Source organism: Monodelphis domestica, chromosome 7 (genome assembly GCF_027887165.1).
Source record: "Monodelphis domestica isolate mMonDom1 chromosome 7, mMonDom1.pri, whole genome shotgun sequence".
Lineage (NCBI taxonomy): Eukaryota > Metazoa > Chordata > Mammalia > Didelphimorphia > Didelphidae > Monodelphis > Monodelphis domestica.
In genome coordinates this window covers 210,688,454-210,701,455 of record NC_077233.1, presented here as the reverse complement: position 1 = coordinate 210,701,455, position 13,002 = coordinate 210,688,454, and the positions used below count along the sequence as shown (strand labels likewise).

The 13,002-nt window shown below is 36.9% G+C and overlaps 1 protein-coding gene across 2 annotated transcripts in view; it reads right to left on the bottom strand.

Moving 5' to 3' along the window:
- Nucleotides 1-13,002, bottom strand: part of SMURF1 (SMAD specific E3 ubiquitin protein ligase 1) — a 113,011-nt gene that overhangs the window by 36,313 nt on the left and 63,696 nt on the right. For both annotated transcript variants that reach the window (XM_007498439.2, XM_007498440.2), the window contains exons 2-5: nucleotides 5,724-5,762; nucleotides 2,642-2,750; nucleotides 818-951; nucleotides 607-672 (exon numbers count right to left, since the gene is read on the bottom strand). In XM_007498439.2, the coding sequence (XP_007498501.2) occupies nucleotides 607-672; nucleotides 818-951; nucleotides 2,642-2,750; nucleotides 5,724-5,762 (348 nt within the window). The remainder of the gene's footprint in view (nucleotides 1-606; nucleotides 673-817; nucleotides 952-2,641; nucleotides 2,751-5,723; nucleotides 5,763-13,002) is intronic.

Below are 13,002 nucleotides of genomic sequence, written 5' to 3'. Positions count from 1 at the left end.
TCAACAGTGGCACCAAGCTATTTAGCAAAGCAATAATTTAAAATGAATTATTTAAATATTTAAATAAATTAAATAAAAATATTTAATATGTGTGTTTTGAATGGTCTGCCAAAGTTCCCCCACCTTTGGGGGGGGGGTAGTAGGGTAACTGAAACTTCAAGCTGCTATAGTTTTTATTAATACTGAATTCCTTAAAACATTCTTTGCCATTCATGCAACATTTATGAGGAAAAGGATGATTTCCCCAATTCTTCATAAAAAGTCATCATGCTTGTAATTGCTAATTATATGAAACATGGGTCAATTAAATGTCCATCCAGATAAATGCCCTTGGGATAACCTATAAGGCCTTTTAGCATTATTGTCATTTAACATTTATCTTGAAATGATAGCACAAAGGAGAAAATAAAAGGATGACAATAATAAACACTATTGAGATGACAACTAATGATAGGAAATAGCACCAGTGCCTCTTATACCCTTCAAAGTGTTTGTGACTTTGAAGGAAAGGTTCTTTCAACACTTGCTGATGAGAACATGTTTTTTCCAGATATAAAGAGTTGACTATATCACACTATGACTTTTCAGAGATGAGAAAATACTTACCCACTATTTGGCCACGAACTGCATCAGTATCTGTGGGGTTTAGTTTGCATAGATCCAAACGCTGGTCTGCAAACAAAACAATCCAAAACTTAACCCAAGGAAATATTAACTGGTATGTAAGGTAGGACATCTGTATTTGGTACTCAAATAATGCCTGTTTGACTCTTGTAAAATGCATTAAAACACAGAAAGCCAACTCTTAAGTTCTTACATCCAGTATCTTTTAATCTGCTGATGGCATTGGAGAGAAGACGCACACACCCCAGGAAGCCAGCTCCCTGTTTCTTGTGGATTTTCTTGTGGTTCCACACACTAATGGTTATAGAATCCGTTTTTCCAACATATCTGAAAAGATTGAACAATACATGGAAAACTCAATTTCAGTTTTGGTTCTACATTGTGCCATCTGATTAAAACTATGCAAAAGATCCTTCAGAACAGAGAGATTTAAATATATAATTCCTTGTATATACAATCAGAACTCAATATATGTTGACTGATGGCAGTGTCCTTAAAAACAGTGTTTTTGATTGGGACCTTTTCTGAATGTCTGAAAAAGCATTTGGCCAATCGTATACTCAAGAAATCAATTCAAAGAAGACTGATTAAGCAACTCCTGTGTTCAAAGACCTCTATACAAGATAATGGGGATATAAAAATGAATGACAACAGTTACTGCCCTTGAGGAACTTAAAATATTAAAAGAAAGAAAACACATATATAAATAAGTATGATATAAGGTAGAATATGATAAAGGAAAAGGAGAAGTACAAAGAACTATTAAAAAAAACTATGATGGAAGACATAAAGGAAAGCTTAATGGATATAGCTGCATCTGAGGTAGGACTGGAATGAGGAAGGATTTTAGTAGGGAGACAAGAGGAGGGAATGAATTTAAGGCATGAGGGACAGCCTGAGCAAAAATGAATAGAGCAATACAGAATGGGACAAGATCAGAAAATTGTTAGCAGGTCAGTTTGGTTGCTGAGCAGGTATATGAAGAAAAGTAAATAAGACTAGAAAGGTAGTTCAACTTGGCCTGATTGCCAAATTAGTGTTCAGACTAAGGAATTCTCATTTTATCCTAAAAACAATCAGTAGTCAAGAAATGTTTCTGAGTAATTAGGGATGTAGTGAGAATTATTAGGAAGCTTATTTTGAAAGCTTGATGAGTAACAGGAGGCAAAGAGAATAGGATGGGTCCATGATGCTGTAGTTCAGGCAAGAAGTGAGAAGGACCTGACCTAATATGGTAGTGCTATCACTGGGGAGTAAGTAAAGAACAAATGAGAGAATGCATCACAAAAGTAGAATCCTCAGGTGTGAGGAGTGGAGTTTTAAGACAAAGTTAAGGGTAACTGACTGAGAGTCTGAGCCTGGTTGAAACAATGGACTGTGATACTGTCAATAGCAAGAGGGAAGTTTAGAGGGGTCAGTTTTTTTTGGGGGGGGTGTAATGTAGACAGCAGAGGATGAGTTCATTGGATAATAATATTTAGAGTTTAAGATATCTAGTCTAACCCTCTCATTTTATTTTATTTATTTATTTGTTTAGACCGCTTATTTTAAAGATAAGGAATTGAAAAGATCTCCCAAAAGTTACATGGTTAGTAACAGAGGCAAGATTCAAACCCAAGTTAGTGGTGGGCCATAGAGTTTTCTGTCCCAACACATGGTCTAGAGATTAAAGTTAGGAAAACTTCATAAGCAAGAATCTTGTAACTTAAGTATTTTTTAATTAGATAACTTGAGAAGCAGTGTAGCACAGTGGATTCAAGTCTAGAGTCCTGCTTATAATCAATACCAGCTGTGTGACTGTGGTGAAGTACTTCAACCTCTCAGTATTCCAAGCAATTTTCTAGGATAAGAAGTTATATGAAGCATTCTGTACATTAAGAAGTCATAGGTCTAGACCCTCCTTCTTGCTCTCCTTTCCTACTTCCTCCCTTACAGATTTTGATTTTCTTTCTCCTTTATGTATAAGGATGTCTCCTTCCAATTTCCCAACAAAGATTTTATGGAAAAATCAACTTACAGATCATAATGCTGATTCCACTTAGGATCCAATGTGTTTTTCACAGTGTCAGTTGAATGGCACTGACCAGACCCATCAACCACTATTTTTGCAAAGGGGTCAGGAAGTCCTAGATGAGAGAAAAAAAGATAACATCTATATTTAAGTAAACCTATTACCAATGACAACACTGGAGCTAGAAGATGCCCTAGAGATCAACTGGTCCAGGAAAGAACATTTTATACTTACAAAGTCTATCCATAGTTGAGAAAAAAGAAATAAAAAATAAGCTATTTTCATTTGAGGTTCTAAAGAAGAGCCCCACCCCAACAGCATGAAGTATTAAAAGTCTAAAAAAAGATTTAAATGATCTAAGTTAATGCCTAAGAATTTAAATACATATATTAATAAATAATACACATTTATGTTATAAACTCTTAGGCACCTAAAAAGTAAATTACTGCAAACTAGTCTTAAAATATGCCATGGGGTGGGACAGCTAGGTAGCATAGTGGATAGAGCACCAGGCCTTGAGTCGGGAGGATCTGGGTTCAAATCTGGCCTCAGACACTTCTCAACTATATGACCCCGGGCAAGTCACTTAGCCCCAATTGCCTAGCCCTTGTTCTTCTGTCTTAAGAGGTGTTACTAAGAGAAAGGGTTAAAAAAAAATGCCTTAGGGTAATGCTACAGAAATAAATTTCATGATCATGGTATCTTTGGGACCTTGGAGATCACAAAGTCCAACATTTCGAAATACCCATCCCCACACCCCCACAGGATCCCTACCCTAGATCAGTTTCTACTTGAACACCAGTAAGGAGGCCCTCACTCCCTGATAAGGTACATTTCTTTCTACTTTGACACATATTTGTCAAGAAGTTTTCCCTTATATTTTGCTGAAACTGAATTCCCCAAATTTTATACATTTGCCCTTTGAAACCAAACAGAACAATCTCTAATCTAATCTCTCTTCAACATGACTATCTGGACTATCCAATAATAAATCCCTGCTATCACCTTAGATCTTTCTTCTGCTCTTTGGTTAAACTCCTCAGAAATACCATTCTATCACAGATGCTTCCACTTTCTCTCCTCTCACTTTCTTCTTAATCCCTTACAATTCAGTTTCTGATAGTGCCATTCCATTGAAACTGCTCTCTCCAAAGTAACTACTGATCTCTTAATGGCCAAATCCAAAAGCCTTTTCTTAATCCTCATTTTTCCTAACCTTTCTGCAGCTTTTGACATTAACAGCATCCTCTTCTCTCTTTCCTATTCACTATGTTTTCTGGATACCTCTCTCTCCTGGTTCTCCTCCTACCTATCTGATCACTCCTCAGTTTCCTCAGATCCTCCCTCAGATCATACCTGCAGTTCTCCCTCAGGGGCCTCTTCTCTTCTCCCTTGACATTAGTTCACTTGATGATTTCATCAGTTCCTATGGATTTCATGACCATCTCTATCTTGCCAATTCTCAAATTTACCTATTCTGCCCCAGCTTCTTCACTGGCTTCTAATCTCACATGTCCCAACTATTTTTCATATATTTTTGAACTGGATATCCAAGAGATTTCTTAAACTAAACACGTCTGAAATGGAATTCCTTATTGTTCTCCTGCCCCCCCCCCTCCCCTTTCACCTATTACTGTAGTACTGTAGAGGGCAGCACGATCCTCCCAGTCCATCAGGCTCAAAACCTAGGAGTCATCCATCTCAACTCCTATATCCAATCTGAGGACAAGGCCTGCCAAGTTCACTTTTGCAACATTTAGTATACCCTTCCTCTCCTTTGGCACAGCCTCCACTCTCGTGTACGTTCTGATCACTTCACACATGATTGCAATAGCCTGCTGAGGGTTCTGTTTGTCTCAAGTCTCTCCACTTCATTGGGCCACTAAAAAAGATTTTACTAAAGCTCAAATCAAAATACTGACTTTAAATAAGTCTTTGGGGAATCTTGTTCACAATATTATTTGGTGAAAAAAGTGTTTGCTAAATAAAAATCAGTTTCATCTTAAGCCCTATTTTTTAAAATAATGGAGTGTGAATGAATGAATTTTAGTATATTGTGAAAATCTAAACTTCATCACAAAGATGGGTGATTTTTACTTTGTAAAATGATTTTCTACTTTATAGAGATTTACAACGAGATCTCTCTAAACAGCAAGCTTTGCAGATGCATAGGATCACAGAATTAGAGCTAGAAGGAACGTTAGGCCATCAAGTTCAATCCGCTTCATTAAAAGATGAAGCCGAGGGCAGCTAGGTAGCATAACAGAGGGACAGGTCTGGAGTCTGGAGGACCTGAGTTTAAATCTGGCCTCAGACACTTCCTAGCTGTGTGGACCCTGGACAAGTCACTTAATTCTGATTGCCTAGACTGTGCCACTCTTCTGCTTTAGAACTAATACTTATTACTGATTCTGAGAGAGAGAGAGAGAAACTGAGGTGCAGAGGTTGAATGTCTTACTGAAGCAGCTAGGTAGATGGTGCCATAATGCCCAGAGCACTGGGCCTGCAGTCAGGAACACTTGTAGAATGCAAATCCAGCCTCAGACCTGTGCTATCTGTGTGATTCTGAGCATGTCATTTAATAAACATTTGTCTCAATTTCCTCCACTCTAAAATGGGGAATAAATAAAAGCACTTACCTCCCAGAGTTGTTGTGAGAGTCAAATGAGATAACATTTACCAAACATTTAGCACAGTTCCTGGCACACAGAAGGCACTCCACAAATGCTTATTTCTTTCCCCTTGCCCAGGGTCACAATATAGTACTTACACACTTAGGGTTTGAAACAGGATTTGAATCCAGCTCTTCTTGATTCCTAGTCCAGTGCCCTATCCAGTATGTGCCAAAGTTCTCTGTTTGTGGGGATAAGAGAGGAGGTTTTCTTCCTCTGGAGTTTAATAATCTCTAATCTGTGATTACATGGGAATGAAGTCATGGCCAGGATATGTTAGTCCACTCAATAGAGGACAATGTTAGCGAGAACACACCCAATGACCTGATTTAGACATTTATTTAAAAGGCTTAAACATTCATAAATATCTACATGTAAAGAATTTTGTAGGTCAGCAGGGAGAGATATTTACTTACTGAAGAAGTCTTTCTTTGCAAGGTTCTTGGCACAAAGTACTGAAAAGAAACAATAACAAAAAAGAGTTAGTACTTGTGTGAACCAGATTTCACTAAGATTTTTGTTCTACTTTTCTGTAGGGGAAAAAAAATCAACACAAACTCATTTTTTCCTATTATTTCCATTTCAAATTTGGCACAATATTAAGCAAAACAATGAGGAACTTAAAATGTGCTTTTTCATGACCCTTGGCATCAACTCTTCAAGATAATGCAACACTACATTTTAAATTTCATGTGATGTTTTAGAAACCTACAAACAGCTTTATTCACAAATATCAAAACACACTGTCCCTGTGTGATCTTTATTTTTAAAAAAGTTTAAATGACTCCTGTTGCCTTTACTTTTATATTGTGATTAAGAATGTGATCTTTGGAATTCAAGCTTCAATGCCTTTTTAAAAAGTGCCAATTGTTACAATTCTTTTTTGTTTTTTAAACCTTTACCTGTCTGTCTTAGAATTGATGCCAGTTTCAAGTCTGAAGAATGATAAGAGATAGGCAATTCGGGTAAGTGAGTTGCCTGGGTCTTGCTAGCTAGTGTCTGAGGCCACAATTGAACCTAGGACCTACTGTCTCCAGGTCTGGCACCTAGATGCCCCCTCCTCCCAAGTTCTGGAAGCTGAAAATTATATAGGTACAATTAGATTGTCTTCAGATTAAAATGGTTTCTTCCTTTGATTTACTATACAAAAAGGCAAAATGATCCAACTTGTCCCTCTGCCCATCCTTTATTCAACCAACAGATTCTTATCCGAAAGACTCAACTGGAACTAATGACTCCCCAATTCATATTTTGTACCTCAGACAATTGAATGTGTGGTACAATGTTCAATACTTTCTAGTTACTTCAAGAAATGTTTTTTGTTTTCCTTAAAAAACAACAACAAAAAAACCTTTACCTTCCATCTTAGAATCAATACTATATATTGGTTCTAAGGCAGAAGAGTGGTAAGAAGGATGCAATGAGGGAGTTAAATGATTTGCCAGGGTCACACAGTTAGGAAGTGTCTGAGGCCAAATTTGAATCCAGGACCTCCTATCTCAGGGCCTGGCTCTCTATTCACTGAGCCACCTAGCTGTGCCCAATATATATGTGTTGATCAGTTAGATCTGAATGTCAAGGTCTCTGCCTAGGGAAGCAAGAAAGAAGGAACAATATATGCAGACCTTCCAAAAGTTAAAGCTCAAACAAACAAAAAAAACTTTTAGCTTGAGTTTCTTCCAATCCTGGTTCTGCTATGACCTAAGTAAGGCAAGTCATTTACATTTCTTTGGGGCTCAGTTTCTTCATCTGTAGAATGAGAGAGTTGCAGTAAGTGATCTTTTCCAATTGTAATAGTCATTCATTTACTTCTAGGTATCTCACTTCCTCCCTTCCCTCCCCACACCACAGATCCAAATATAAAACTCTGAGTCTGTGATCAAATATGTACTGGTGGGTGATAGGGAATGCTGTTATGAATTTATATAAGGAGTGCCAGATGTAACCTGAGCTATTTAATTATATACAAAATACAAAATAAATTCAAAGTAGGTTAGTGAGAATAGGGAGTCTGAGTTAGGACATACTGGTGCTGGATCTGAGTCTTGGAGATTTTTAAGAGGCATAAATGAACAAAGAACATTTTCTTGCCAATTCAAAGACATGGAGGTAGTTGTGGAGTGTCATGTCTGATCCACAGGAAGGCGGACAGTTTAGCTGGAACACAGAGTTCACAAGGGGAAGTAATGTAAAATGAGACTGGGAAGGTTAGTCAGGGTCAGGTTGTAAGGAGCTTTAAATGCCAAACAAGAGTTTCCATTTGATCATAGAGAAGACAGGGAGTCACTGGAATTTAACAAGGATGATGGTGACACATGAGACTAGTTCTTAAGGAAGATCACTTTGAGAGGTATGTGGAGAAAAGGTTGGGGGGGGAGGGGCTAGACTTGAGGTACTGAGATGAATTAGGATAGTCAGGTGAGAGGCCATACTTACAAGAAGGTTCACAGCATCCTGTCCTGATGGACCTCAGAAAATCATAAACTACAACTCACTTCCTGGTCCCCAACTGCTAGAATCATCCCTGTGATATGGCCTTCCATATCATATGTTCAGTGTCTTATTTGTGTCAATTTATTTAAAATGGTCTCCTCCTTTAGAGTGTTAAGTCCTTGAGAGCAGAACATTTTTGCCTTTCTTTTGAATACACAGTGTTTAGCACAGAGCCTAATAAATGCATATTTATGGTTATAAATGGTTATAAAACCATTCTAATGTAAAATAATAAATAAAACAAATGTACTAAACTTCAAATATCAAAAATTTAATCACCTTTTGGATCTTTTGAAATGTCTAGTTAGGCTACCAACACTTATTCTATTATTAAACTGCAAATAAGAAAATCTCCATTTTTTACAAAACTATTATTCAATATTTTACTAATGAAAATTAGCAGAGAACCTCAAACCCACAAACTAAAAAACAACAACCAAAAAACCAAACCACCAACAACAAGAAAGGAAGTCTAACTATAAATTACTTTTATTTTATTAATAAGTAAAATTAATAACCTGAGGCAATTAACATTGTGGTAATTTAGGCCAACATGTTTCATTTATGTCAGGTGTCTAAAATGAACACAACACCAGCAAGTCTGAGATGGCTTGCTGATGTTTTTTTGCAAAAGTGGCAAAAAGCTTTTTTTTTTTTGGGGGGGGGGTTGTATAAATTTCTTTCTTTTTTTTTTAAACATTATTTTATTTGGTCATTTCCAAACATTATTCATTGGAAACAAAAATCATTTTCTTCCCCCTCCCTCCCATAGCCGGCGCATGATTCCACTGGGTATCACATGTGTTCTTGACTTGAATCCATTTCTGTGTTGTTGGTATTTGCATTAGAGTGTTCATTTAGAGTCTCTCCTCAGTCATATCCCCTCCACCCCTGCAGTCAAGCAGTTGCTTTTCTTCAGTGTTTTTACTCTCACAGTTTATCCTCTGCTTGTGGATAGTGTTTTTTAGATCCCTGCAGATTGTTCAGGGACATTGCTAAAAAGCTTTTGTAGAACCAGAAATATGACTATTTTTAAGCTATAAGTTCTCTTGAAAGAAATGCTAACTTACTGTGCAACTAGGTGGCTCAGTAAATAGAGTCAGTCCTGGAGATGGGAGATCCTGGGTTCAAATTTGACCTCAGACACTTCCTAGCTATGTGACCCTGGGCAAGTCACTTAATCCCAATTGCCCAATCCTTATTGATATTGGAACTGATATTTAGTATCAATTCTATGACAGAAGGGAAGAGTTGAAAAAGAAAAAAAAAGAAATTCTAACATTAATTTCTAGAAGAAATTATTTTGGTTGGTAATTTCTAGATTTTAGAAATTCTATGCCTCTATGCCATAGAGGGTAGAGAACATAAAGAACAATGGAACAGGAAGTAAGAAATGCAGATGCAAGGTTCTAGTTTTGCAATTGCCTGGGGACAGATTACTTGGCCTTTCTGGATCTTATTTTCTCTATTTGTAAAAGAGAACAGGAGACAACAGGTTTAGACTGGATAAAATCTTAAGGAATCCTTCCAACTCTAAAATCTAGAATTCTAGGAGAATTCTGAATATAATACAGTTTGCTCCTATTTGGAAGGTAGCAGTATTTCACATGTCCTATTCAATTTAAGGCTCATTACAGTGGAATTTGATTACATCATAAAAGGGAGGAGGTCACACTTATGTTATCTGATAGCAATCTCAGCATCTGCTTATATGCCAAGTTTAATTATAATTACACTGAATTTGGTTTAGTTTATGATACATGACCTCCCTTTAAAAAACAATTTATTTATATAACACTGGAATAGAAATTGTCTTTACCCATGCTGGTAGGTAAGATGATGAAACCAAAATAAGTTATGTGGCAAGGTAAACTGAATGGCATAAAGTTCATCCCAAAGCAGACTGGAAAACTTGGGGAAAAATTAATCAATGATTCTCATAAAGAATAGTGAGTGGTTGTTGACATCAGAATGATCACAAAGAAAAGAGAACACACTTTTCTGCCTCAGCTCAAATCTACATTGCTTTGTCACTTTGGGTGGATCATTTTACTGCTGTAATCTCATAGATTCCTAATCATATTCCCACAATTTCCTAATGGCAGAGATGTGGCCAGATTGAATAAGATGTTTGAGGTCCACAGAAGGTGCTTTATAAGGAAAAGGCATATTCAATTAGGAAGACAGGCCTTTACCAGCTGCTTCCTTTATCGAGATCCATGGGTTACAAAAATGCTTGGCTGCCCAGGTACAGTTTCAGAACATTTCTGTCTCAAGAAATATCCCCAGCAGCAATCTTTGGTTTCCCCTTTCCTTATACCTGTCTAATTACCCCAATATGTTGCCATTTCCTCATCAGTAATAATTCCTATTTATATGTGCTGTATTGTTTGCCCTTCTTTATCTATCCCTCTGGTCAATCTTAATCCTCTTCAGTATGGGTAATTTCACTACTGCCAGATTAAATATTTCCCAACTACTGCTTTTTCCATGCCACTCCCCATTACAGAGATGTCCAATGATGTTCATACTATTAAATCCAAACATCTGCCTGGCTTCTGAGGTCCTCTTTAATTTGGCCTCATGCTAGATCCAGTTTCTCACTCCTTTCCTGAACAGGAGCTTTCCACTCCAGTCTACTTCCTGATCCCATACATCCTATTGCCAGAGGCAATGTAGTCCAATAGAAAGTGCACCAGCTTTTTGAGTTAAGACATTAGTTCAGATCTTGCCAGTGTCACTTACTTGCTACAGGATCTCAGGCAAGCTATTTACAGCCTCGGGGTTGAGTTTCCTCATCCATAGAGTTAGTTAGGGCCTACTAGATTGCCTAAGGGACCATTTTCAAGTCTGGCTGAATGAGTGGAGAGCCTATGATCTGAAATATTCTTCCCCCTACCCTTTACCTACATAATGCCTATCTTTCACAGAGATTAAGTGAGCTTTCTAATTAGTTTAACCCATATTCATCCTTTTTTGAACTACTGCACTTGCAGGAAATAACAGGTGACTATTATTTTTAAACTGTTTATGGATAATAATTTTGTAAGCTTCTTGAGAGCAGGGGCATGTCTCTTCTGCATTTTCCATTATTATAATAAATTATATTTATTGAACACTCAAGTTTGCACACACAAATGTGTGAACACACACATATGCATACACTATTCCTTCTACATCTGGGGATTTGGGGCACAGAAACTTCACAATCTGGTTCCACAAATTTTGGCCCTTCCTTTGTATGAGAGATGAAATCTGAATTTTTTCTTTTTTTTTATGAGGTGTTTACAGTGAAAGAGAGATTGTGTACATTTATAATAGTAAAAGAAAATATTTAACTTCAAAGATAAAATATTGAAATATTTCAAAGATAAAAATTATAAAATACATATATTTTATGCATTTATGAGTTTCTAAAGTTATTCTGCTGACTTTTGTGTGTCATCGGTAGCTTCTGCAAAACTCCTCCAAAATTCCCATTTAATTTCTTCAATTCACAATATGTAGAGATCCCTCTCAAAAAAATCTTATATAAGTCAACAACTCTACAAAGTAGCAAGTATTATCTATTTTATAGTTTCCTAGAATATAGTTTACTAGGTTAGAGCTTAAATGGAACCTAGTGTGAGCTAATCCAATCAATTCATCTTGTTAAGTGTCCACAAGGGTACAAAATGAGAAAATATAAATGCTCAATAAGAACAACATAAGTTGAATCATCTAAATAATTTGAAATGTCTAAACAAAATTTCCATTCAATATAAAAATGAAGACATCTAATTAAGTCACAGGTTTAATTCCAATAATTATCTTTTGTCATTTAATAAAAAATGTCCCTTAATTTGCTAAAGAGGGTAAATGGCAGATAACTCAGAATAAAGGTTTTATATATTAGGTTTGTTGTGGTCATACTACACTGGATTGTAGCCTGCTAAGTTGGTCATTCACCTGCCTATTCATTCATTCATGATTCTTTGTTTTTAGGTTAACTTTTTAAAAACTAATTTGGTCAATTTCGAACATTATTCCTTGGTTACAAAAATCATTTTTTATTCCTCCCTCCCTTCCCCCCTCCCCTCCCAGAGCCAACGGGCAATTCCACTGGGTATTACATGTGTCCTTGATCAGAATCCATTTCTATGTTGTTGGTATTTGCACTGGGATGTTCCTTTAGAGTGTACATCTCCAATCATATCCCCCTGGACCCATGTAATCAAGTTTCTTCAGTGTTTCTACTCTCACAGTGTTTTCTCTGGATGTGGATAGTGTTTTTTCTCATAGATCCCTCCAAGTTGTTCATGATCACTGCATTGCCACTAATGGAGAAGTCCATTACATTCGATTGTGCCACAGTGTATCAGTCTCCGTGTACAATGTTCTCCTGGTTCTGCTCCTTTCGCTCTGCATCACTTCCTGGAGGTTGTTCCAGTTCACATGGAATTCCTCCACTTTATTATTCCTTTGAGCACAATAGTATTCCATCACCAACATATGCCACAATTTGTTCAGCCATTCCCCAATCAAAGGGCATCCCCTCGTTTTCCAATTTTTTGCCACCATAAAGAGCGCAGCTATGAATATTCTTGTACAAGTCTTTTTCCTTATTATCTCTTTGGGGTACAAACCCAGCAGCACTATGGCTGGATCAAAGGGCAGACAGTCTTTTATCGCCCTTTGGGCATCGTTCCAAACTGCCCTCCAGAATAGTTGGATCAATTCACAACTCTACCAGCAATGCATTAATGTCCCGACTTTGCCACATCCCTTCCAGCATTCATTACTTTCCTTTGCTGTCATGTTAGTCAATCTGCTAGGTGTAAGGTGGTACTTCAGAGCTGTTTTGATTTGCATCTCTCTGATTACAAGAGATTTAGAACACTTTTTCATGTGCTTATTAATGGTTTTTATTTCTTTGACTGAAAACTGCCTATTCATGTCCCTTGCCCATTTATCGATTGGAGAATGGCTTGATTTTTTGCACAATTGATTTAGTTCTTTGTAAATTTGAGTAATTAGACCTTTGTCATAGGTTTTTATGAAGATTGTTTCCCAGTTTGTTGCTTCCCTTCTGATTTTGGTTATGCTGGTTTTGTTTGTACAAAAACTTTTTAATTTGATGTAGTCAAAATTATTTATTTCACATTTCGTAACTATTTCTAAGTCTTGCTTGGTTTTAAAATCTTTCCCTTCCCAAGGGTCTGA